The sequence below is a fragment of the Gallus gallus genome, chromosome 1, assembly GCF_016699485.2.
Source record: "Gallus gallus isolate bGalGal1 chromosome 1, bGalGal1.mat.broiler.GRCg7b, whole genome shotgun sequence".
In the NCBI taxonomy this organism is placed as follows: Eukaryota; Metazoa; Chordata; class Aves; order Galliformes; family Phasianidae; genus Gallus; species Gallus gallus.
In genome coordinates, this window is record NC_052532.1 from 65,463,456 (window position 1) to 65,486,050 (window position 22,595).

Consider the following 22,595-nt stretch of genomic DNA (forward strand, 5'->3'; position numbering starts at 1 on the left):
GGAATTACCCAGCTGCAGCACCGTTCTGTTCCAAAGATCTGCCAATCACTGTGTTAGCAGTGTACTACTGAATAGTACCATTGTGAGGTGGCTGTAGCAAACAACTTGTAATTCATGCCACCCAAGCTAACTGTATACTGGCAAACCTGCCGTTTCATGCGACATGGTCATTAGCATCGGTGGAGCACTTTGCAGTCTTTCAGTGTGGTGATTAATGCTTAATTCACGATATCTTTGGTTGAAAATCACTCCTGCTGACAATGTGTGCCATCATATACCTGCTCGTAGCCTTACGTTGTGATTTAAAGAGCATTTGCCATTATTTTCTCTTACTTTGCAACAGATACTTAGACAGTGCGTTTGTTTTGTTATGCAAATTCTGCAGCTGAGAGAGTGATCTAACACAAAAATAGTGAGGCAGAAATTGCAAATGATCATCAAAAGGAAAATGCCCTTGTTTGTGTGTTCAGGGGTCACTGCAGGATAGTCTGAATGTGCTCTATGTGGTGTTGTAACAAACCAACTATCCAACTCAGTAAAGTCCAAACTAAGGAACATCCATACTTCCAGTGACAGCAGGCTTTTCTTGTAAGCCTTTGCTGAATAAATATTCAGCATTCAGTTACGGCACTGCCTCTAAACATGACACGTTGTTTTGGATAGCAGGAGGAACCTGAAAAGAAAAAAAAAGTCTCATTTATAACATCGTGGAGGCAGTTGGAGGAAACTACTCAATTTCTCGTAAAACAGTATGCCATGCTCTGTGCTACTTATGTGCCCACTGCTCCTCTGGCTGAGGCTTTCTACTGTTTCATAAATAAAGGAGCATGATATTCCATTCAGCAGTGACTGTTTATGGTTTATGTTCACAAAATGAAAATTTTAGTCACCCAACTGTGCTTTCCACCTGCCTCTTGAGAGCACATAACAATCCCAAGAAGCTGTCAACATTGAAACTCCTGTTTCCTTTAATAATATTGGTTCTTCTGCCTAGAATTTAGGCTTGACTTTGTGAAAAAATGTAGAATTTAAACATATGTCTAACCTGAAGGTTGCTAACTAGGAAAGTTGTGCATTTTCCAAAAACTGAACTTCTTAAGGATGATTTGGAACCATCTGGGCTCTACTTCTAATTTTACTGGTAAGATGTGAACAGCATTCAAGTATTAAATAATGTTTTTGTGCTGTTATTAAAATGGGGAGAAACAGTGCTCTCTTCAAAATAGCACATATTAAGTTAAATGTTTTAAAGGATTCTCTGGAACACTCAGTTAAAATACCAGGCAACTTGATTTTTATTTTGTATTTATTTTGTAGTTAAAGAACTATTTCTACTGCAAGAGTGTGTTAGAATCATAGAATTTTTTGAGTTGGAAGGGACACTTAAAGGTCACCTAGACCAACTCCCCTGCAACGAACAGGGACTCCTACAGCTAGATCAGGTTGCACAAAGCCCTGTCCAGGCTGTCCTTCAATGTCTCTAAGGATGGGGAATCCACCATCTCTCTGGGCAAGCTGTTCCTGTTATTAGGTAGGCTATAAAGTAATTATTGTGCCTCCTGCTATATTAGAAGCTCATAACAAAAGCGTAGTGGAGAGAGCAGCTTGAATAAGGTGCTAGACAGAGAAAAGGAAGGAAAAGTAATTGAAGAATGGAAATCATCTGAGAGGCAAAGATGGAGTGATTTCATGAGGGGAGAATAGAAGAAAAGCCTAAGGGAAAAAAACAAGGAGGAGACAGAAATAGAAAGGACCAGAACAAATTGGGAACAGAAATCAGCCATTCATAATAGTGAAATCAGGGTTTCCTGGGTTCTCTTTGACCCTGAAGATCACTTGGTATCTATTATAATTGTGGTAAAATACATTATGGTAAATTTCTCTGCATTGTTGTGGTACGGCTAGTACTGAAGGCATCTCATGTTTGGAATATTATCTCTCATATATTCGTAAATGAGAGTGTATAAAAGTGGAAGCTTTGTAAAATGCAAGTCTTCATTTTAAAAGTACCTTTAAGCCCTCTGAGGAATTTTCTTATGGCACACTGTAGCAATTGGGCAGATCAGTATGATGGGAGGATCGTCACAATAGAAAGGTGCTATAAGGGAAGGGAAGAAGATTGCTAACCCATATCAGAAGACTCCAGGTTTGTAAGGGAAAACTCCACCACAAAGAGATCCTTCCATAGTGGCAGTCAGCCCTTAAATGAAGTCTAAGAGAGGTGCAGCCAGGCTCCACCCTTCTGGTCACACAGCTAAATTGCCTTCACCTGTGCTCCCAGGGCTGACCTGGTCCTTTCCCCAGGTGATCAATCAGTAGTTCAGGCTGTGACTCAGCAGTTCCCATACACACGCCTATACCATACCTGGTGCAATGGGACATTGGACTACAAAGTACTATTACTTCTGATACTATAGCAAGTAATAACAGTAGTCAAATGAAGAGAAACCTCAGTGTTTTCCTTCAGATGCCTTTTTTCCCCTTTCTTGTTGCTATAAATTTTTAGGCACCTAGCCCATCAAAATAACTCAGAAGGCAAATTGAGTCTGTGAGCTCACAGTCTGTTTTCCTGGAGATGGACAATCTGATGTCATATAGAGACTGCTTTGGCATCAATTCACAGAGAGAACAAGCTTTTTGGCATGTGATGTTGTTTAGTATTATCATCTCTGCTGGGTACCAGGGGGAGCAGATGTTCCTTGCGTGGCCCCAGGCTGGTAGGCATCATGTGTAGGCTTGACAAAATTAGACAGAGCAGACTATCTGAAACATTAAGATTCCCATGTCCTGTCTGCTCTGTGCTGTTTAGGGGCTGGTTTGTCCTGGCACCTTTTCAAAGTAGCTCACATCACTGAATATATGTTGCTGAGCTTAAACAGGTCCTGGCCAAGATTTGTGGCAAAATCACCACAAACAGAATGTTATCAGGTGTGTAGATACAAACTTTGGCATTAGGGTCCATGTTATTTTAAGCTTTGTGCTAGAGGAAGTCTCATATGTAGCTGTGTCTGCAGAGTCCATAGCTGGTGAGCTACAGAGGATCATCTTTCTAGGGTTCAGAACTGAGGCCTGTGTCTCACTGAGAGTTTTAAAAGTGCTCTTCTTTTGATAGCTGTGCCAAAATAGGACCTGATAGGCATTGTAATTAGGAGTGAAGAACTTTGTATTGCTTTTGACTGTATGAGAAATAAGAGACTGCTGCTGTGCTTAGGAATTTAGGGTAGGCTAGAGAATGACACTACTGGTGAGTCAAACCAGAGTAGAATATATAGCTCATTCTAGAGCAGCTCACTTAGACATTTTGGCGTGATAGTTTGTCTATTACATATGTGCCTATAAGGGACATAGGAACATAGATCAGAAAAACTTGCAGTTCATATAAATCCAGGACTGATTGCATTAAAACTAACAGATATTTCCAAGAGAATGTGCAATAAGTAACAAATTCAGTGAACAACTGTATTTATTATCCTCTGTTTCTCCTATTTCACCCCAGCTCCTGAAGTCCTGGGGAGGAGAGAGTCCATGCTGTAGTTGTCCTTAATCTGTATATGCAATGGCTGCCAGGCTGTGTTTGTGTAGATTATCTATGTGACAATTGAAAACAGAGTCCTCAGCTGCTGAGTTCAACTTGGTCTCTCTCAGTGCAGGGATGAACAGCATGTTTCTCCCTTCTCACTTTCCTGACCTTTTTCAAGCTTGGTTCAAACAGGCCTGGATTCATTGGTTGTTTGTTGGGAGGAGTAAGGGGTCATAATGGCAACATGAAGATACATATCTTGTTCTTTGATTTGATCTCACATAGGTGATGTAAAAAGCCTTCATGGCTTGTAGATTCAATAAAGAGATGAATAACTTTATAAGAACGAAAAAGATAGTGGATTGTTATTGGGAAGAGAAAATGGTTAGAAAAAAAATTATGAAGAGTATTACTGAAGGACCCACTGAGTGTGAATTTAAATATTTACCAAGTATGGATCACTGTGTAGTACTGCTTCATGAGTAAGAGTTGGATCAACATTTATCTCATGTTTTTCTTATCTCATGTATTTTTTGAAAGCAAAAACAAGCTAACAAACCAAACTAGCTGAACACTTTTAGTTGTTGGTGGTTTTGGAATTTTCTTGGGACTTCTCTTTTTGCATTTGCAAAAATGAGGAGGAAAAAAAAGACATCTAGACTAAGAGGAAAGATCATTAAGGAGGTGTCATCTCAAGAAGCATTTAGCAAAGTTGTCGCTGCTTTGCTAGTTCAGTAAATAAGCCTCAAAATTCCCTGCAAGTGTTTCATTTTAATGCTTGGAAATAGAAATACTGAACCCCATGTACCTAAATAAAGTAAAGCGGTTCAGAGAGAATCGTCATCTGCCATGGCATTATTAGGTATGACTTTGTTTTGTGTCTCTGTAGTCTGAATTTGAAGACTGAGCTGTTCAGTGGTTCCCAGTAACTGTACAATGAATCCACTGAGGAATAAATATTGCTACCAGGCTTTAGCCATATATTTATTAATTTATTAAATATATTTCTTCACCGTCTACTCAAGTGTATTTGAAAGGTTCCAAACACTGAACAGCAACTTACTGGAGTTGAATTTGTGTGATTTGTGTTCATAAAGAACTCTGAGAAATGTTTCATATTACAGTTAAGACGTTAATGTTGACTTTTTCTGTTGTTGATTTTGCTTTATTCCTCTTGTATGTGACAGAAAATGAACTGGCAACTCCACCTTTAGATGGCATCATCCTTCCAGGAGTGACAAGACAAAGCATTTTGGATTTGGCACGCAACTGGGTGAGTTTTTTTGGCCATGCCAGTAGTGGTTCCAGCTCTCGTAAAATCTACTGAAGCAAGCATTCCTGCTGCTCTTTATCCAAAAGTTCAACTGATTTGGTCAAATCCCTTAACCTAAATGAGAACTAGGGAGCATATTGATTCATAGATTCTGGGCATCATCATCAGAAAACCCACATCTGTCGCATGGAACAATACTGAACTTGTTAGCTCTGTATAGTATTTAACATGAACATTCTCCTTAAGTCTACTGTTACCACTAACATAAAGCAAGGGTATAAATGATTACCATGTATGATCACAGAACGTACTTTATTCATCAGCATCCTCTATCTCCATTAATTTCTCATGGTTTCATTCAGGGTTATGTTTGGGAAAGAATAATAGGAAAAAGGCATGTTGTGATACTTTTCCTCTGGTATTCTCTAAGCTTCCAACCACATGTAAGCTGAAGAACTTCCTGAAACACAGTTCATAGTTAAGTCTTTTAAGTCTAACTCATAACGAAGAGAGTTAAGCACATGCTACGTGGGGTCTATTTGCCACTTGCTCATCCACATTGAACTATTATGCATCTTTACTCATACTAGTACTCCTGTGGTCTAGAATAAAACTAGTGTAGATATGCTTATGTAGTTCTCAGTCATGACTCCCTTACAAGATAGACAAATATTCCCAGTTGCTAGGACTCTTGAATAGTTAGGTGTCTCCTGGTTTTTCTATCGTCTTCCTGACTTGTATTTCCTCACCTACCTGAAACCCTTCTTACATGGTGTCTGGTTTCCCAGCCTCTCTCTCTCCAAATGCTCTTCTATCCAGCGCTAATATTTTTGTGTTCTCTTAAGCACCTCTGTTCCATACTTAAAAGCTTGCATATAAAGCAGGGGCTAAGCTTTTGTTTGAACTGTTAGGACAATGAAGTCTACATAAAACCATGAAATTGAAAGTTCAGTGTTTATTATTGTTCTTTAAAAGCTTCCCCTCAGTCAGTTGCTATTAATTCTTCAGCACTTACAGAAAGTAGAACATTTCCTTTCTGTGTCCCATGTAAATTGCCTTACTCATACCTGCTGTACAGTTAATTTTTGTAGCTGAGAGCTGCATACAAGCATGCATCTAGTTGGCATTACAGGTAGAATTAACAACATGTATTTTGCTTAGGAATTGTCCAAGAGCATGATGCAAAGTTCTTGTACAAAATTGAGTCAAACTTCACGATGCTTGAGACCATGAGCTGTCAGATTCTGTGTCACATAATCCATGACGAATTCTGCTGTATTATTCCCTAATACAGTATTGATGTTCTGTATCAAGTCAGTGGGAAGTGCTGCTTAATCATCAGCACTGTACCTAGCAAGCCATTGGCTTTCTTGAAGGTCATTTTTTTTTCATTAGTCTATCTTATGTGATAATGTGAGGTTTGAAAAGATCACAAGATCACAGCCAAAATTTGACAGATTGCAATTGGGCTAAGTAAAAATACCAGGTGTTACATCTGTTAGAGATGTTTCAACCATGAGAAACAAACAAAAATACATTTGTTTTTTAAACTTTTAAGTATTTTTTATTGTTTGATTCTTCTTCTGCAGGGAGAATTTAAAGTGTCTGAGCGCTACATCACCATGAGTGACCTGACAGCTGCCTTGGAAGAGAACAGAGTGAAGGAGATGTTTGGGGCTGGAACAGCTTGTATTGTATGTCCAATCTCCAAAATTTTGTATAAGGGCAAGGTAAGATAATATCACTTTCCCTTCCTCTCTAGAACTTTTCTCGTAATTGTTTGCTGCTGGAAAAATGAACAGAAAAACAATAACAGCAACAAAAACCACCACACAAGTGAGGTAGAAAAGGCGTACTGCCTGAGGCTCAGGGAAAGGCACAAGTATGTTGTTTGCTAAGTGAGTTACTGGTATGTTGTCAGAAGAGAAGAATCCATCTCATCTTCTGGTCTTTTTTTTTTTTTTTTTTTTTTTTCCCTTATTTTTGCTTATAACTGAGCAAAGTCACAAAATCTCAGTTCCTGAAAATATGTATAAGAGTTCCCAACCTGATTGGAAATACAGAAAAATACATTCTTCTACCTTTCTTTTATTGAAAGTTCTTTCAAAAATACAAGGCTTTCAGGATGGGTAAGAGGGGAAAGACTTCTGCCTGGAGCCAAATTTCTGAGCCACTGCATTCATTCTTCCTCATATGTATCTATTTTTTACTGCTCAATGCAGGGAACCAGCTGTGGTAGAGGCGCTGTGTCAGGAGAATGCACATCTGCTTCTATGTATTATGCACCATATGGGGGATTTCTCCTGTACAGATGGAATTTCACAGGCATTTCTTTAGCCTATTAGGCTGGCTTGATGCTATTAAATCAGCACAAAGTTAATTCATAAAGCTGGGGAATTTCAGGTGGATATATAGGTGTTTTATTGCATCAAATATGACAAGTACACTAAAAATATGTAAAGTGATAGTTTTTGAATTAATAAGATGGAATAAATGTACTGATATTATGTGCTAAGATAATATGAAAGACATCCAGGTGCTAATCTTATCAACTATAAATGTACTTGCTGCATTTCTGCACAATATATTCTGAAATGAAATACTATGTATAGGAGTTCTGCTCTTGCTTTGGACAGATCTTTTGGAGAGCTGGATTGGCCTTTGTTTGAAAGCAGCAAAACAATACAACTTATTTAACTTTTCACTGGTTGAGCATGCTCTCCTATAAAAGCATTACAACAAACTTGGCCTACTTGTAAGGAGGACTAGAAAACTTGATAAATACTTATGAAAATCCTTGTTGTCCCTAAAATATTATATATGTATATAAAGTTATATGTTATTTCATCTCTCTCCCTGTCTCTCTCTTTCTTTCTCTCTCTCTCACTCTCTCTTTTCATCCCCGCTCTCCCTTCCCCCCGCTCCTTCATTCAATGTCAGCATTTGCACATTCCAACTATGGAAAATGGACCTCAGTTAACCACCCAAATCCTGAATAAGCTGACTGATATCCAGGTAAGAAATTTTATCTTCTTTAATCAGATAAAATAGTAAAAAGTGACAATGTGAAAACTTTGGAAACAAGTATTCTTTAATAATGTTATTGTAGATATAATATTATGCTTTTGCTTGGTGTGGTTAATCTATCCATTTTTTAAATTGTTTTGAAAAAATATGATGTAGGTAGCCATTTTTTTCCCTTGTTCATCTTCCAAACTGGATAACATTGTTTCAAGTTCCTTTTTAATGGAAATAAATAAATAAATAGATGAAATGTCTTAATAACCACAATCATAAATGAGTGTGGGCGAATCAATAAAGAGAAATATGAATATTCACTAGAGACGATACTGTCTTCCTCATCAGAGAATCATAGAATGATGTAGGTGGAAGGAACCTTAAAGATCACCTAGTTCCAATCTCCCTCCTGTGGGCAGGGTTGCCAACCACTAAATTGGACACACGTTGTTGCCCAGGGCTGCATCCAACCTGACTTTGTACACCCTCGGGGATGGGGCATCCATAACTTTTCTGGGCAGCACGTGTCGTCAGTGCTGCAGCACTCTGAATGGTGATATCTAATCTCAGCCTCCCCTCTTTTCGTTCAAAACCTTTCCCCCTTATCCTGTCATTATCAGACCATGTAAAGAGTCTGTCTGCCTCCTGTTTATAAGCTCTTTTTAGGTACTGGAGGGCCACAATTGGGTCTCCCCAGAGCCTTCTCTTCTCCAAGCAATACATGGTTAGTTTGAGTCACCACAAATCACTTCTAATTGCAGCCCTGAAACATCTCAGCATCAGAAAGAGTTGAAGTCAGTTCTAGCACGTTCTTGAATGTCTTGTGTGACAGGGTAGGTACTTAGCAGTTTGTATTACAAGACAACTAAATGCCTTCAGTAGAAAAATGGCTTTTGAAAATCCATAATTGTTTCATAGGATTGCAGTGGAATGTGGGTCTTTCTCCTTTGGCCAATAGATAGTGAGTGGACTATCAAGGCATATTTATGCAGCGTGTTTTCTGAGGCTGCCTTCCTTCTCTACTCCCCTTGTCTCCCACACCTGTCCCTCCTTCCCTCAAGATTCAGGAGGAGGCTGCAGTGTGTATTGCTTCTAACCGTTGTGTTCCTTGGATCTTTACACCTTGTAGCTGTGCATACGGAATTGATTGTATTTACATGTGTTTGTTAGTTGCAGGTGAACAGTAAATCCATCAGTCCTGGAATCTGCTGGATTATTACATACAGAGATATACATGTATTTCTGTGTCTGCTTCCTTAAGAAGCTCAGGAGAATCTGAACACTTCATTATTAGAAACTGTTTTAAAGCAAATCACAGCTGCTTCTCTTTAAGAGTCAATCAGTATTTGCTGGTTGCATATGTGCACTTCCCTATTTGTGGAGAGATGAATTATATCCAAGTGGACCTCAGATTCTCATTCAGAAAACATTTCTGTAACACACAAAATGGACTATATCATATTCCTAAATTTTTCAGGATCTTTGTGAAAGATATTTTATATATTATACCAGGAGGGAGGGGAAACAAAAATCTCTTTGCAGCGTCACAGTACCACTGTCATATCATTTGGCTATTATTCCAAAGAATGTGCAGATTCAGAAAAAATAAAATGCCTTGGAAATTACAGCCAGACAGAACTTTGGTCTCTGTACCATGGTCTTGCCTAAACTAAGGCAAAGTATTCATTTCATGTTGGACAATGGGCATTTGTGAGACAGTGATAACTATCAGTACCAACAGTGTCCTGCGTTTGCACATGACCAGGAGGTGCAGGGATCCATATCCAATGTCATTATACTGATTCTCTTGTATACAATGCACGCTTGTTCAACATTTCCAGATTATCTCAATTATTGTGTTTTTAAGTCTGTTTTTGTGCTGCTCATTGTTCATTTGTAAGTCTCCCATGTTCAACAGGATTTCTCTGGATATGCACAGCTGTTCAGAGGGAACTAGAGCTAGAGTGACAAATTAGAAACTCATGGGCAGAACTGATTTCATTTCTCATGCCAGTTGAGAGAGACAGTAGTCATACTGTGATATACATCTACTTTCCTATCATCAAGTGGAAATGGTGATTATTTAGGCTGATAAATATTTTAGATTAAATAATTACATTGTAGGCAGTAATAGTGTGCTTATCACAGAATCATAGTATGGTCTGGGTTGAAAAGGACCACAATGATCATGTGGTTTCAACCCCCTGCTATGTGCAGAGTCGTCAACCACTAGACCAGGCTGCCCAGAGCCACATCCAGCCTGGCCTTGAATGCCTCCAGGGATGGGGCATCCACAACCTCCTTGGGCAACCTGTTCCAGTGTGTCACCACCCTCTCTGTGAAAAACTTCTTCCTAATATCCAACCTAAGCCTCCCCTGTCTCAGTTTAAAACCATTCCCCCTTGTCCTATAATTTATCCACCCTCGTAAACAACCATTCCCCCTCCTGTTTATATGCTCCCTTCAAGGGCTGGAAGGCCTTAGAACACAGCAACTGGTTGAGTTAGAAGATGTAGGGATGAGATTCTTTTCTCTAATTCTTTTCTCTAGGAATAAACTCACTGAAATACCAATCAGATGGTTTTATGATTTTGCATTCCATACTTTGAGAATAAAAAACTTATTCTGTAGTCTTCAAAGCAGAGATGTGAAGTAACGTGGAAGGAGTGGATAGAACATAAGGTGTATTGTTTATACTACATGAGATATAATACAATTAAACACCACAGTCAAAGATAGCAGTGAACTAAGGTTTAGTCAAAAAACATAATCTTTTTTAAGTTGCACCATCTAAATGGGTACGCCAGAGGAGAACAGCCAGGGAATAGTAATGGATGTATTAATTTCTGTCTTTGACAGTGTTAGAAAAGGAAATTAAATCTTCTTTTATTTCGAAAATGAAGGCATCTTGACAGTGATCAGAGCATCTTCATTCTCTCTTTAGTTCTGGAATTGTGTTCAAACAATTGTCAAATGGCAACTTAGACAACCTCTTGCAATTTGTGAAATTGTCATCAGAGCAAGATATGGTAATGCCTGAAGCCATCAAAACTTTCAAATTATCTCCTGGCCTTTCTCTGCTTTCTGATTTATGAGGACTGGAATAGTGACCTTGTCACTGAGGAGTGACATGAAGGTCAAAGACATCTCTTTTTTTTCTCCATTTACTGTCATCCACGTCAAAATTGCCTCACATTAGGGTAATGCAGTGCTTTGTGGTTAAACTAGTGATACGTCTACTTTTCCTTAATACAGTTCACAAGGCTACCACAATGATACCTGGGAACATAAGCTGGTGATCCTTTCAGTAAGTAAATTTATCTAAGGTCCTCAGTTGCGCCATAGCTGTGTTTAATCAACTGCGTCACAGACTGCGAAACTAGAGAAGCAGTATTAGTGATGTAAAGAAGAAGTAGATATGCTATGTGCAGAGGTCTTTTACGGAGTTTACTTACTGGACTGAGGAGTAAAACACAAGTAAACTGACTGTCATTTCTTTGTGAATCTAGAATTGTTTTCTTCTGACTCATCTTGATTTGGAGATTTTCTCTTTTGCTTGCTCTAATGTGCCTTTATCTCCTTTCCTGCTCATATATAAAACAGATTTGGAGGAAATTCCTCTTATTCTCTCTTGGAGGAATTATCATCAAGTGGTATTTTCAGCCTACGTGAAGCCTCTAAAAACAGTATTTTATTCTTTGCTCAGAAGTGTTTTCAAGCTCACTGAGCATGGTACTATAAAAGGTGAAGGGCTTCCAACCTACATCTGCTACTAGTCTGTCCACCTCTGCTTTACTTAAATACATGAGCCATATGTGCATTTTTGGTGCTCTCTAGAGTGTTGTTTATAGGACTGGTGACGAAGAGCTTTAGAACGCAGAGCCAATTCCATGATTCAAAGTGCTACTTTGGGACCGTATCCTCCCGTGGAAGTGAAACAGCTTCATGTAGTAGGTCACCTTCTATTCTGCCTGGTGTATGGGAAGACAACTTGTTTTATTTGGGTTGCGATTCTCTCTAACTGCACTCTGTAGTATTTGTGATTGGTTTTATTTTACATTCAGTCAGAATGTAATAAAAAGCCACCTTAAAAATAAAAAGAAAGAAAAAACAAATGTGTCTGTTTACTGGAGCTTGAGCAGGGGCATAGTTAGGAATAAATTAGTGATCTGACCTCTGGGAATAACTGTATTAAACTGATAGAAAGTTTTAACAAAGCAGGACTATCCTCTGTCGTCTCTAGTTGTATATTTCTAGTTTACTCACTGGAAGATGTATAAAGCTGCAAGGTACCTTTAAGCTTTTCTGAAATAAAAGACAGAAGGCATAAAAAAAATAATGTAAACCATTAGGGTGGTGGATATGAATCTTTCTGAAGATAGTTTTAAGAAGTTCCTAGAATCATGGAATGGCTTGGATAGATGAGACCCACACAATTCCAACCCCCTGCTGTGGGCAGGGTTGCCAGCCACTAGATCAGGCTGCCCAGGGCCCCATCTAACCTGACCTTGAGCACCTCTGGGGATCGGGCATCCACAGCTTCTCTGGGCAGCCAATGGCAGTGCCTCACCACCCCCCCGAGTAAAGAATTTCCTCCTAACTTCTAATCTAGACCTTCCTTCTTTTAGTTTAAAACCAGTCCCCCTTTGTCCTATCACTATCTGCCTGTGTAAAAAGTCATTCTTGTTCCTGTTTATAAGCTCCTTTTAGGTACTGGAAAGCTGCACTGAGTCCTCCCTGGAGGTTTCTCTTCTCCAGGCTTAACAAGCCCAGCTCTCTCAGCCTTTCTTCTTAGGAGAGGTGCTCCAGTCTTGTGATAATCTTTGTGTTTTCTTCTAGACCCAGTCCAACAGTTCAGTGTTTTTCACGTCTTGGAGGCCCAAATTATCATCATTATCGTGCACTACTACTTTTAACTTCTAAAACTCCATTTTTGGTTTCTTTCAGTATGGAAGAGAAGACAGCGATTGGACAGTGCTGGTGTCGTGAAGGTGGAAGAGTTCAGACCCTCCAGACAGAATAAACACAAATAATGATAACTTCTGTAGCTGCCCGTGCGTAGCCTAGTTTCTGCATCAGTTTGCTTCCCGGGATGATTGTTTCCACAATCCAGTGAATGTGAACACAATCATTTTGTTTTCTACTGTAATCCTGTTAGTAGAAGCCTGTCTTCTTGGTAGAGGTGCTAAATGTTAGCAATAGAACTTTCCTGATGGTTTTCTTAGTGCCTCCTTGTGTCTTATGTACAGTCTAAAAACTTGTAAAATGCTCTTCAACTGCTCTTCAGTTTGTTTGGTTTATTTTAACTGCCATCGCCAGCAGAGCAAGTTGTATAAAGCAGAGAAATTGCCTGTTAGTTGTCCACAGGGTTCTATTGCCATTATTCTGCCTTTTGCTCTGTGTTCAAAAAACAATTAAGTTTAACCATATTCTGTGTCCTTTTGTAGCCTGCTTGTATGAAAATTCCTGAATTTTCGTAGCCTCACAGATTTCCTTCACCCATATTCTGTCATATAACGACCCGTCTTTTAGCCCAGATGCTTAGCATGGATCTAGCATGCAACATGCTACTTGTTGGCCTGCTACTTTTACCTCTATGGAGATGAGCAGAGACTGGTAGGGCAGGACATACCTCACTAGCAGTTGAATACATCCTTCAGTACATGATGTCCAGGGCTGAGCCAGACCGTGCTGACACCAGAATTGCCCTTTGTCTGGCATAGCAGAGATCTGGGAGCTGCTGATGTAGTGTCGCCTTCTGGGTGAATGCGTTGAAAATACAATTAAACAACTGTGGTTGTAGAAGTTGAACCACTCTTCATTTGGTTGAAGCGAGAGCAACCAAGCCTTTGGATTGAGGATCAGTTAAATGGATTTTCCTTCAACACCCAGCCAACATGATTTAGATCAGCAAAAAGTTTTCTTGTTCCCTTCACCAATCACAGGGCCTTTCTGTTTAAGGAACAAGTTTTGTTGTCAGCAGAAAATATCTAGCTCAAGAAGAAAAGGGATTTCATTCAAACTCTGTTTTTCATTTTGATTAAGTATAAAGTTATTCATATTCTGCTGCTATTTGGGCTACATGCTCTATATTCTGTAGTGAGGGAATTAACTTCTGCAAAGGTTCATTAAGAAATATCCTGTTATATTTATTTGCTTTCTCTTTTTGCACACGGATTTGTCGAATAGCTTTAGGATATCTCTAGCCAAAAAGATCACTATATTCTGTATCAATATTCCAAAGTGCTACTTCAATGTAAAACTGGTGGAACTTCACTGACACTAACAGAGTTCTATGAGAAGTGAAGGTAAAACATTTATTTACGTACTTTGCAGTAGGGTTGCACCAGTATTAAGGGAAATTCTTAGCACTTTTTTTTTAAAGAAGATTCAACAGTATCTCTCATGCTTTATAGGTTCTTTGTAATTACTGGCATTTGTTAACATAATTTAAGAAGGCAAAACATAATTTCTAATAGACCACCCATGCCTTATACAGCTGTTGTAGGGTCATAATGTATGGCTTTTATGTTGAGGTTTTTTGGGGGAGAGTTAAAGACAACCCATACTTAGCCATCAGTTACTTTGCTTCCTCAAATCATGACTTTTGCTGTTTTTCACTGTGACCCAATCTGATTTTTTTTAATGAAGAGCAGTTGGAGGTTCTCTCTGGTAATGTAACTACTGTTAAATTGTTGAACAGTTTAATCTTTAGAATACAACTGCAAGCACAAAATTTTGTTTCACAGTAGAAATAGTACTGTGTTCACTTTTCTGACCATCTGAATCAGTATAGTGTGCTGGTCTTTGTTCAGTATCTTAATATGTGCTATAAGCTGCTAGTAGTCTTCCATTTTTCTTTAAGAAGATGGGTGGAAAAATTTACATGGGGAATCTGTCAAGGTACACAGTGGGGTAGGGAGTTTCATCCAGTGAGGCAAGTATCGTAACTAAAGAGTGCCTTTAAGTAAAGCATGGCATGGAGCTTTCTGTTACTGAAATATACAATCCAAACCCTTACATTCATCTTGAATTCAGCAGCTTAAGGAAAAGCTGTAATAATCTAACTTCAGATGCATGGAAAAGTGGATGTATGATAACTTCACATCACAAAATCTTGATAGAGTTGAGGGGTATCTCATATCAAAAATCCCCATGAAGGCATGAGTGTACCAAGGTTAATCTATTCACTAGTCAGAATGAGCAAGGACCAGTTTGAAGAATTATTTTACTGTGGTGTAGAACTTCAAAGTTATTTAAAGCTCTTCTTAAATTGGATGCAAATAATTTAATGTGAGGAAACAAAATAGTTTCATTTATTTGGTTTGCACTGCTGCCTGTACTGACCAGGGAGACATCTCTCCTTTTGTTGCACATACTGAACTGTTGGAGACTTCAGAATTATAAAGTTGAAACTGGAATGACCCACAAGAATGCACAGGCCTTTCTAGCTGCAAGAATAAAAGCATAGTGTATGTATAGTCAACTGTTCTTAACATTTGGTTACTTGCTTTATTCTGGCTGTGTCAGCTTAGCATTGTTTCTAAATCCAAGTGCATAGATTCTAGATTTTAAACTTTAAAGCCGGAATAAAGGGAGATGTCAGGTCAGCATCATACAGGAAATTCTTCTGATCTTGCATGCTGTCCCATCCCACGTTCTGCCACTTTTTTTTATCCTGTTAACCAAAGGAAAGAAATAATATGTGTAAATAATTGTGTTTGGTATTATGTTCTTCCTATTTTTTCCCTGTAAAATTTAGGAGGGATCTGTGGTATTCCCTGAGCTAGTAATAGATTGTAAAAGAACATCTGCACATCTCTTTTCCATGTGCCCTATTTGTTTAATTGCAACGAATTTACATAGAAAGTGAATGGTACATCATAACTAGGCAATTATCCATTCTTGCTCAGTTAGTTTTGGTTCTGTTAATTGACCGTTTAAGACTCAAGATAGTCTAACATTAGAATTTGAGACTGTTGAAAGAAGATCAACAAATTCATATTGTTGTCTGATATTTGCATAATTGGTTGCAATTATTTAATGTCTAACTGGATTGATCAATTGAGACTCAGCCTTTTCACATTTGTGCTTTACAAATGCTTATCCTTTAAAATGATAACGATGAGCTCTAATTTTCATTTTTCTTTCCCCCTTCATTGTTTTGATTATTATTTTCAGTATTGAGAGTGTCCTTAATTTTCAGTTTGGTGAGTATGATTTATGCTTGGGAAAGCAGTCCTTCAAATGAGAGAACATTTCATAAAATTGGCATTTCATACGGGCTGTTCTGATGCCAAGAGTTATGGTATCAGCAATGGGTGTTACTTAGCTAGATTCTTAACTGCAGCGAGGGCAAATTCACTGAAGATTTACAGTGATGGAGTCTGGTGAGAACGCTAATAAAGGTCCCTGCTTCGAATAGATAATCTGTTCAGCCCATAGTGGTGCAAAGCAAACATGACTTTTCTGGCATATAGAATGGAAATCTGACAAAAGCCAAGACGGTGAGAGATCTCTCTACCCAGCCAGTTTACACCTGTCCAACTATCTCAATCCAAAAAGAAGTTGCCCTCCACTGTTCTTCCTTAGACAAACTCTTGTCTACGGTGTGCCTAATTCAATAGGAAGATATAAATTGATCTGTCCTGTATACTTACTTTATACTTATTTTTCCACAGGCATAAACAGTGGTAATTTGGAAAAAAATAGATATTTGGAAGGGTGATTTGGAATGTGAGTTCTTTGAAATATCTGTGTAATACATAGATTTCCAAGGAGAGAGAGAAACAGCTGGGAGTGATCCCATAGCAGCCTGTTTAAAGGAGAAACTCTTGAATTCAGTGTCCTCTCCAAAACAATCTACAGAATCTCAGCAGATAGCGTACTGTGAACTGTCTCTTCATAGTGCCTGGCTGCAAAGCAGATCACAAAGATGGTATCCCAGTCTGTTGGATAATGGCTACGTCAGACTTTTCTCTCTGCATGGGAATCACCCTACTAATAGTTGAATGTCTTAGTGGCAGGTTTGTATACTGAGAGGTGGGCAGGTGCAAACATTGGCTGAGTACACACTGAGGTCAACCATTTACTAAAATAAAAAGTGTCGTATTTATCTTGCAGGTGTGATCAGGGATCTGAGTTGCACTTCTTAGACATGTAATGGCTGAACAGACTGACACTGACTTTGTGACCCTGGGCAGGTGTTCCTACTTCTTTGTAAGTGCAAAGTAGTAGTAATACCAGTCATATTGCTTTTAACTCTAATCCAAAGTTATTTTATTACAGAAGAAATAAGCTTCCCAGAAAGCTTTCTAAGCAGCCGAGAATGATGCCAACTACAGTACAGTGCTTCTAATGTAGAATCATTAAACTGCAATTGCATTGAGATGGGCTTCTTTAATTATCTCAGCTACAAATTTTCTGAATTGCATTCTTTAGCAATGGGGAGATGTCAAGCCTCTGTTTTACTGTGTTTTATCACTACCCTCAAAATTTGGAGAAATAATTTTGGAGCTAAGTCACTTCTTAATAAATATATCAATAGTTGTAGTCATAATAGCAAAATAGATTACTGATATTGCATTGGTGGAAAACCATGTTGCTGCTGTCATTCTCCTTATGCCTTTCAGCCTAATAGTTATTTGGAGCTATTTTCTCTTAATCATGCAAAATCTGAGTGCTGTCTATGGCAAAATTGGCAAATATGTCTAACTCCATTAACAAAACTTCTGCATTACTTTGAGCTTGAACGGTAAAGTATATTAGGACCCAGCAGGTGTACAACAGTACTGAATTAGAATAGTCAAGCCTTAGACATAAAACAAAATTGGTAGCTGAGATGGAAATAAATATCTTTGACCACACTAGCAAGGTTTACCACACCCAACATTTCTAAAAATAGTGGTGTTTAAAGTTACTAGTAGAAACAGATTGGCTAAATCTTTGTGCCTGTCTTTGAACACGAATTTACACTGTTTTTGCTTATCATGAAACTTAATTTATTGTGTCTTATTTTTAGCACAATCCTGAATTCTCATGCCATGCTTTAAAAAAATATAAAAAAAGAAAGCATTTTACATGAACAGGAGGATATTAAGGAGAATATAAGACCTTTGTAAGGAATTCTGAAACTCTTTAAAATATCTTCTGGATAAAGTTAAGGTAGGAGAAGACGACTTTATAGAAATAAGGAACTGTAGCATACCAAATGATTTTCCAGTGCTTTGGAGTCCCTCACATGATGTTTCATCCTCTTTTCCAGGATCATTTTTGTTATTGACCAAAGAGGCGCACAGGGAAAAGTAGATAAAATAAGCTTAGTGCTTTTTTTTTTCTCCAAAGCACGAGTTGGGAAAGCTTCTAAGAGCTGGTTCTCTTGATATTGCTAACTCTTCAGGACTTGATTTTCTCATGCTTGTAGCAGTCATTTTAGGTGTGAGATGGAAGAGCTCAGAAGTTGTCTCGGGCAGTACTGTCATGAGGGAGCAGATCTGTTTTGACTTTATGATCACAGTGATCAAGATATGAACATGTCATCTTTTCGATTTTGCATCTTTTTAATTAAAAATTGCTTTTCATTTTAGAGCTGTGATACAGTGTCACTGAACTATTATCTTACACTATGATGTCTCGAGAGGTTACAAGAAGAATGCAAGTGTTCCTTTTCCTTATGTATAATCACCTTCCTTTATGCCAAATCCCTTCTTCATTATGATTTGATCTCTGCTAGAATTGTGATCTTTTCAGGCGAAATACCAGATTTGTGTTGTTTGTTGTTTTTTTTTTTTCTCTACTATCCAGTTCTAGTGCCTGATGGGTTATTTTGATAAGTTCAAAGTACTGGCAGCAAATACCAGAGCAAAAAGTGAAGTGAAGGTCTTCTGCCTCCAGAATAGATGTGCTAGGAAGTAGTAAAATTACTTATCTCCTTACTTCATTCAAAATGGGAGTTCAGAAGAATATAATTACTGTTCTCATTCAGTCCAAAACAGAGACTACCCAGGTATACCAAATGCCTACTAGCATGGTAGATTTCTGTTCATGAATGCTCCTATTCAGTTGCTTAAATGCTTACATCTGTGCCTATATTTTCATAATCGTACCCCTCGTAGCATAGCTGAAACCTGCAACATGCTTCTATATGCCATGAAACCATAAAATAATAGATTAAAACAAACAAGCAGTGCTCCAGACCATCTAAAACTGAGACACTATTTTCTGCATGTCAGTGGCCTATTTTGTTCCTGTAATTTCTATTTATCTCCTTATGGCCTAATAGCTGACAAGACCTACAAGTAGGAGACCAATATATTACTTCTGTCCCATAGATGAGGGTGTTGACAAAGAATGAATCTATTCCCTCCATCTCCTGGAAGATGGCTTTTACGCTAGCTGGTGTCTACAGTAAAGAGTGACAGAATATCAGATGTTCTTTGCCAAGATGGAGACTAGTAGTTTTATTTGAAGCTATTTGCAGACAATTTCTATCAAGCCAGTACATTTGGAATGACAAATGTCCCAGTCTACCTGACCTTCAAGGCATTTAGAAGGATGCAGTAGTAGTTCTTGGAATGTAGCATGTAAGCAGTGGGAGATTAGCAACATAAGAGCGAGAAGTAAACACCTCTGAAGGGTCTCTGTTGTCTTAAATGTTAAAGTTAACAGGGTATTTTACAAGGATCTGAGCATATAAAAGCAGTAAAGGACAGATGTGTGAAAAAATACTGGATAAACTAAAGGAAAGTCTACCTCATTCTTCTCTAAAGGTTTTGTAGAAGCACAATTAAACACTCCTAACGGCATTGTTACATACAGACCATCTGGCATGAAAGAAACACTTTATATTTGTATGTCTATAAATCCTGTAATAACTGTATTTTGCTGGCAGTAGAAACAGTCTATACTATTCGCAGTTTTCCTCATCAAATCTGTAATTATGCAATGTTTCCGTCTCCAATAAAGGAATTTAATGGGCACCTGTTTGTAGCATGTTATGAAATCATCATTGTTGAGTACAGCTAACTAAGCATAATTATGCCGTAGACAGGAGCAGTTGCGGAATGCATCTCTTGAAGGCTGGATTGAAAGAAAAAAGGATTACTGAATGAAGTGTGGCCTTTAAGAACAGCTGAGCAAGATGCAAGCGGTGAGAGATAAGCTAAGTCTATAGTCAAAATGCAAAGCCCATGTTCTGGCTTCTGGCTTCCACTGAAGTCCTCGGGTATGGCACTTAGAGGAAAGAATGAGGCCATAATAATGGCAGGCATCCACATACCCTGCCAAGCCTTGAGGTTGAGACGGTTGTTTCACTACAGTAAAATGTTGGACAAATCAAGTGACAAAATTACCTACCCACCAGCCATGTTGTCATGAAACAGCTTATAACATGTCAGGACTATGTAGCAGTGATTGAATACAGCCCCCATTCTAAGGGTTTTGGGGCGTTGAACTCAAGTGAGGGAAGAAAGCCAGAAAACAACTTAATACTTGGAGCACTTACTTCACAAGGCAGTTTTGATAGTCATTACTCTAAAGCATGTCAAGCAGTGGGAAGCCCTTTGAAGGTGGAAAGTACTGAAAAGTGTGTCATTAAAATCTTGACATTTGCCATGTGTAGTAGCTATATTTACCAAAATACTTGACGTATTCCCCTTTTTTCAATGCAGGGAATACTGTGATTAAAGGTAGTACTGATCCATGCTGTGGTAAAATACACATCAGGGTAAATTTTCCATCTGGCTGGTTCTCAGTGATTTCAGAGGAGGCTGGCATGGATACAGGACACTTTGAAGAAGCTGTAGACAGGTAAGTACTAAGAGTTGTTAATTACTGCTGGGAGAATGAGCGTAACATGTCAGAATCAAACTTTATTCCTGTATTTTGACCTCTCCACTTCCATCCTAAGGGACCCTTTCATAACTGTAAACTTGAGCTTCAGTAAATTTTCAAAATTCACTTTTCCCAAGTAGTAATAATTTGAGAACTGATCCTGAGAAGGGCTGAGCGGGCTTCAGACACAGGCAGACCCACATTTTTAGGTAAAACTTGGACGATCCCTTTTTCCTTCCCTTTTGACAAGTCCAAGTAATTGACAATAGTTTTATTTAGTAGAACACTTATTGCGGTACCATCACCAATACTGCACTCACGCAGATGGAGAGTATTGATTCTGAGGACGCTGACCTGTGATAGTCTCTTGTAAAGCTGGTGTGACTAAAAGAGGTTTTAAAGTATTACAGGGGAAGGATGAAGTAAAAACTGCATTGTGCATGTACAGGACAGGACAAAAAATCCAGGTTAGAGATTCCAGCAAGGGCAGACAATGTAATAAACAGGCCATTTTAAAGGGTATATCAACAAAAACCTGTGCAACCTGCTCTAGGGTGCCTGCTTTGGCAGGGGGGTTGGACTGGATGATCTCTAGAGGTCCCTTCCAGCCTCTACAATTCTGTGATAAGTTTTAAATTTCAGGGTTGTGCTTTTTTCTTCCTTTTGATGCATTTTTTGCTAACGTATCATTAAAATGCTGATTCTGATGAAGTTGCTAAAAAAATTACTCTGTTGCCACAAAGAGCAACATGTTCTGTAGTAGTACCTTTGGTATACTGGTTGCTTCTCCAGAGAGGAATTAAAGGAAGAAAAGACAAAACTGTGGGAAGTGTCTACTTCCCTCTAACCTGAGGGTGTGATTTGCAGTGCTAGGCAAGAAAATACTTCTCCTGAATTCTACAAATGTAGGATGTTAAATTTAAGATATTAAGTTCTCAGCATTGCAAGTGCCAGGCTATACAAGACAAAACCATTTGTCGTAACTCATGAGCGTTGTTGTATAAAGAAATTGTGATTTGAAAATAACTTCAGACAGCCTCTGTTCTGTGATTTAATGTTTTCATCCTGTTCATGGAACAGCTCTTTTCAAAGCTTAATTTCTTGACTAATTTATACTATAAGTAACATACAGGAAATGACTCTCTACTTTGGTGGCAGTGTAGGCCAACATTTTTGATAGAGTGAGGTAAAGGGAATCTTATACAAGTAAAATATCTAATTAAACTCAGTGTTCATGTGATAAATACCTGACTTTAAAGGATAAGCAGGAAAGCAAATGTTTTAAATCGATCAATTCTAACCACAGACTGTGTTAAATACATCCACCTTTAATTTTAGACACTCTACATATCAAAGGGGCTTGATAATTAAATATTTTAAATAATCTTCTGATTGAGTGAGTTATCGATCACATGTCAAAAGCACATGTGCATGCTTCTGGTCTACATGGAATGTCTTTAGAAGAAGGAACTGTTCAAGTTGACACTGATTCAATACGTGGCAATGCTGTCGAAGTAGGGATTTTGTATGTCCTTAGCAGGCAGGTCAGTCATCCTCAGTACACAGAACACTAAGGATGTACGAAGTAAATAATGTACTGGGAGGATGTCACCAGCAGAAACACTATTACCCATACAACAGCTACAGCTGTTCTGACTCTCACTTTTTACGGGGATGAAATGAATCTGATGTACCGCACCTGAGAAGAAAACCAAGACTGACTGACTTGCCTTTTAGTGCATTTTATGTAGGCCATCACCAGGCAAAGCCAGTGAAAACATTACCTTTCTATTCGACTGGTACTGGCTCAGACCCTGATTTTAGGTGACTTTCATGCTTTGAGCTGCTAATGAGAATGGCTCTGCTCTTCCTATTTCTTGCTGCTCAATCCCTGGTTTTCCCTCTGTGGCAGTATTGCCGCTGAAGCAGTTGCAGTCTGACCACAGAAAGGGA

The 22,595-nt window shown here is 38.5% G+C and overlaps 1 protein-coding gene across 4 annotated transcripts in view; it reads left to right on the forward strand.

Moving 5' to 3' along the window:
- The window catches only part of BCAT1 (branched chain amino acid transaminase 1), a 64,605-nt gene extending 44,816 nt beyond the window's left edge, over nt 1-19,789 (forward strand). For all 4 annotated transcript variants that reach the window (XM_416424.7, XM_046904620.1, XM_046904617.1 and 1 more), the window contains exons 8-11: nt 4,708-4,793; nt 6,383-6,523; nt 7,734-7,808; nt 12,759-19,789. In XM_416424.7, the coding sequence (XP_416424.1) occupies nt 4,708-4,793; nt 6,383-6,523; nt 7,734-7,808; nt 12,759-12,800 (344 nt within the window). In that variant the 3' untranslated portion in view covers nt 12,801-19,789. The remainder of the gene's footprint in view (nt 1-4,707; nt 4,794-6,382; nt 6,524-7,733; nt 7,809-12,758) is intronic.
- Nucleotides 19,790-22,595: the final 2,806 nt, after the last annotated feature.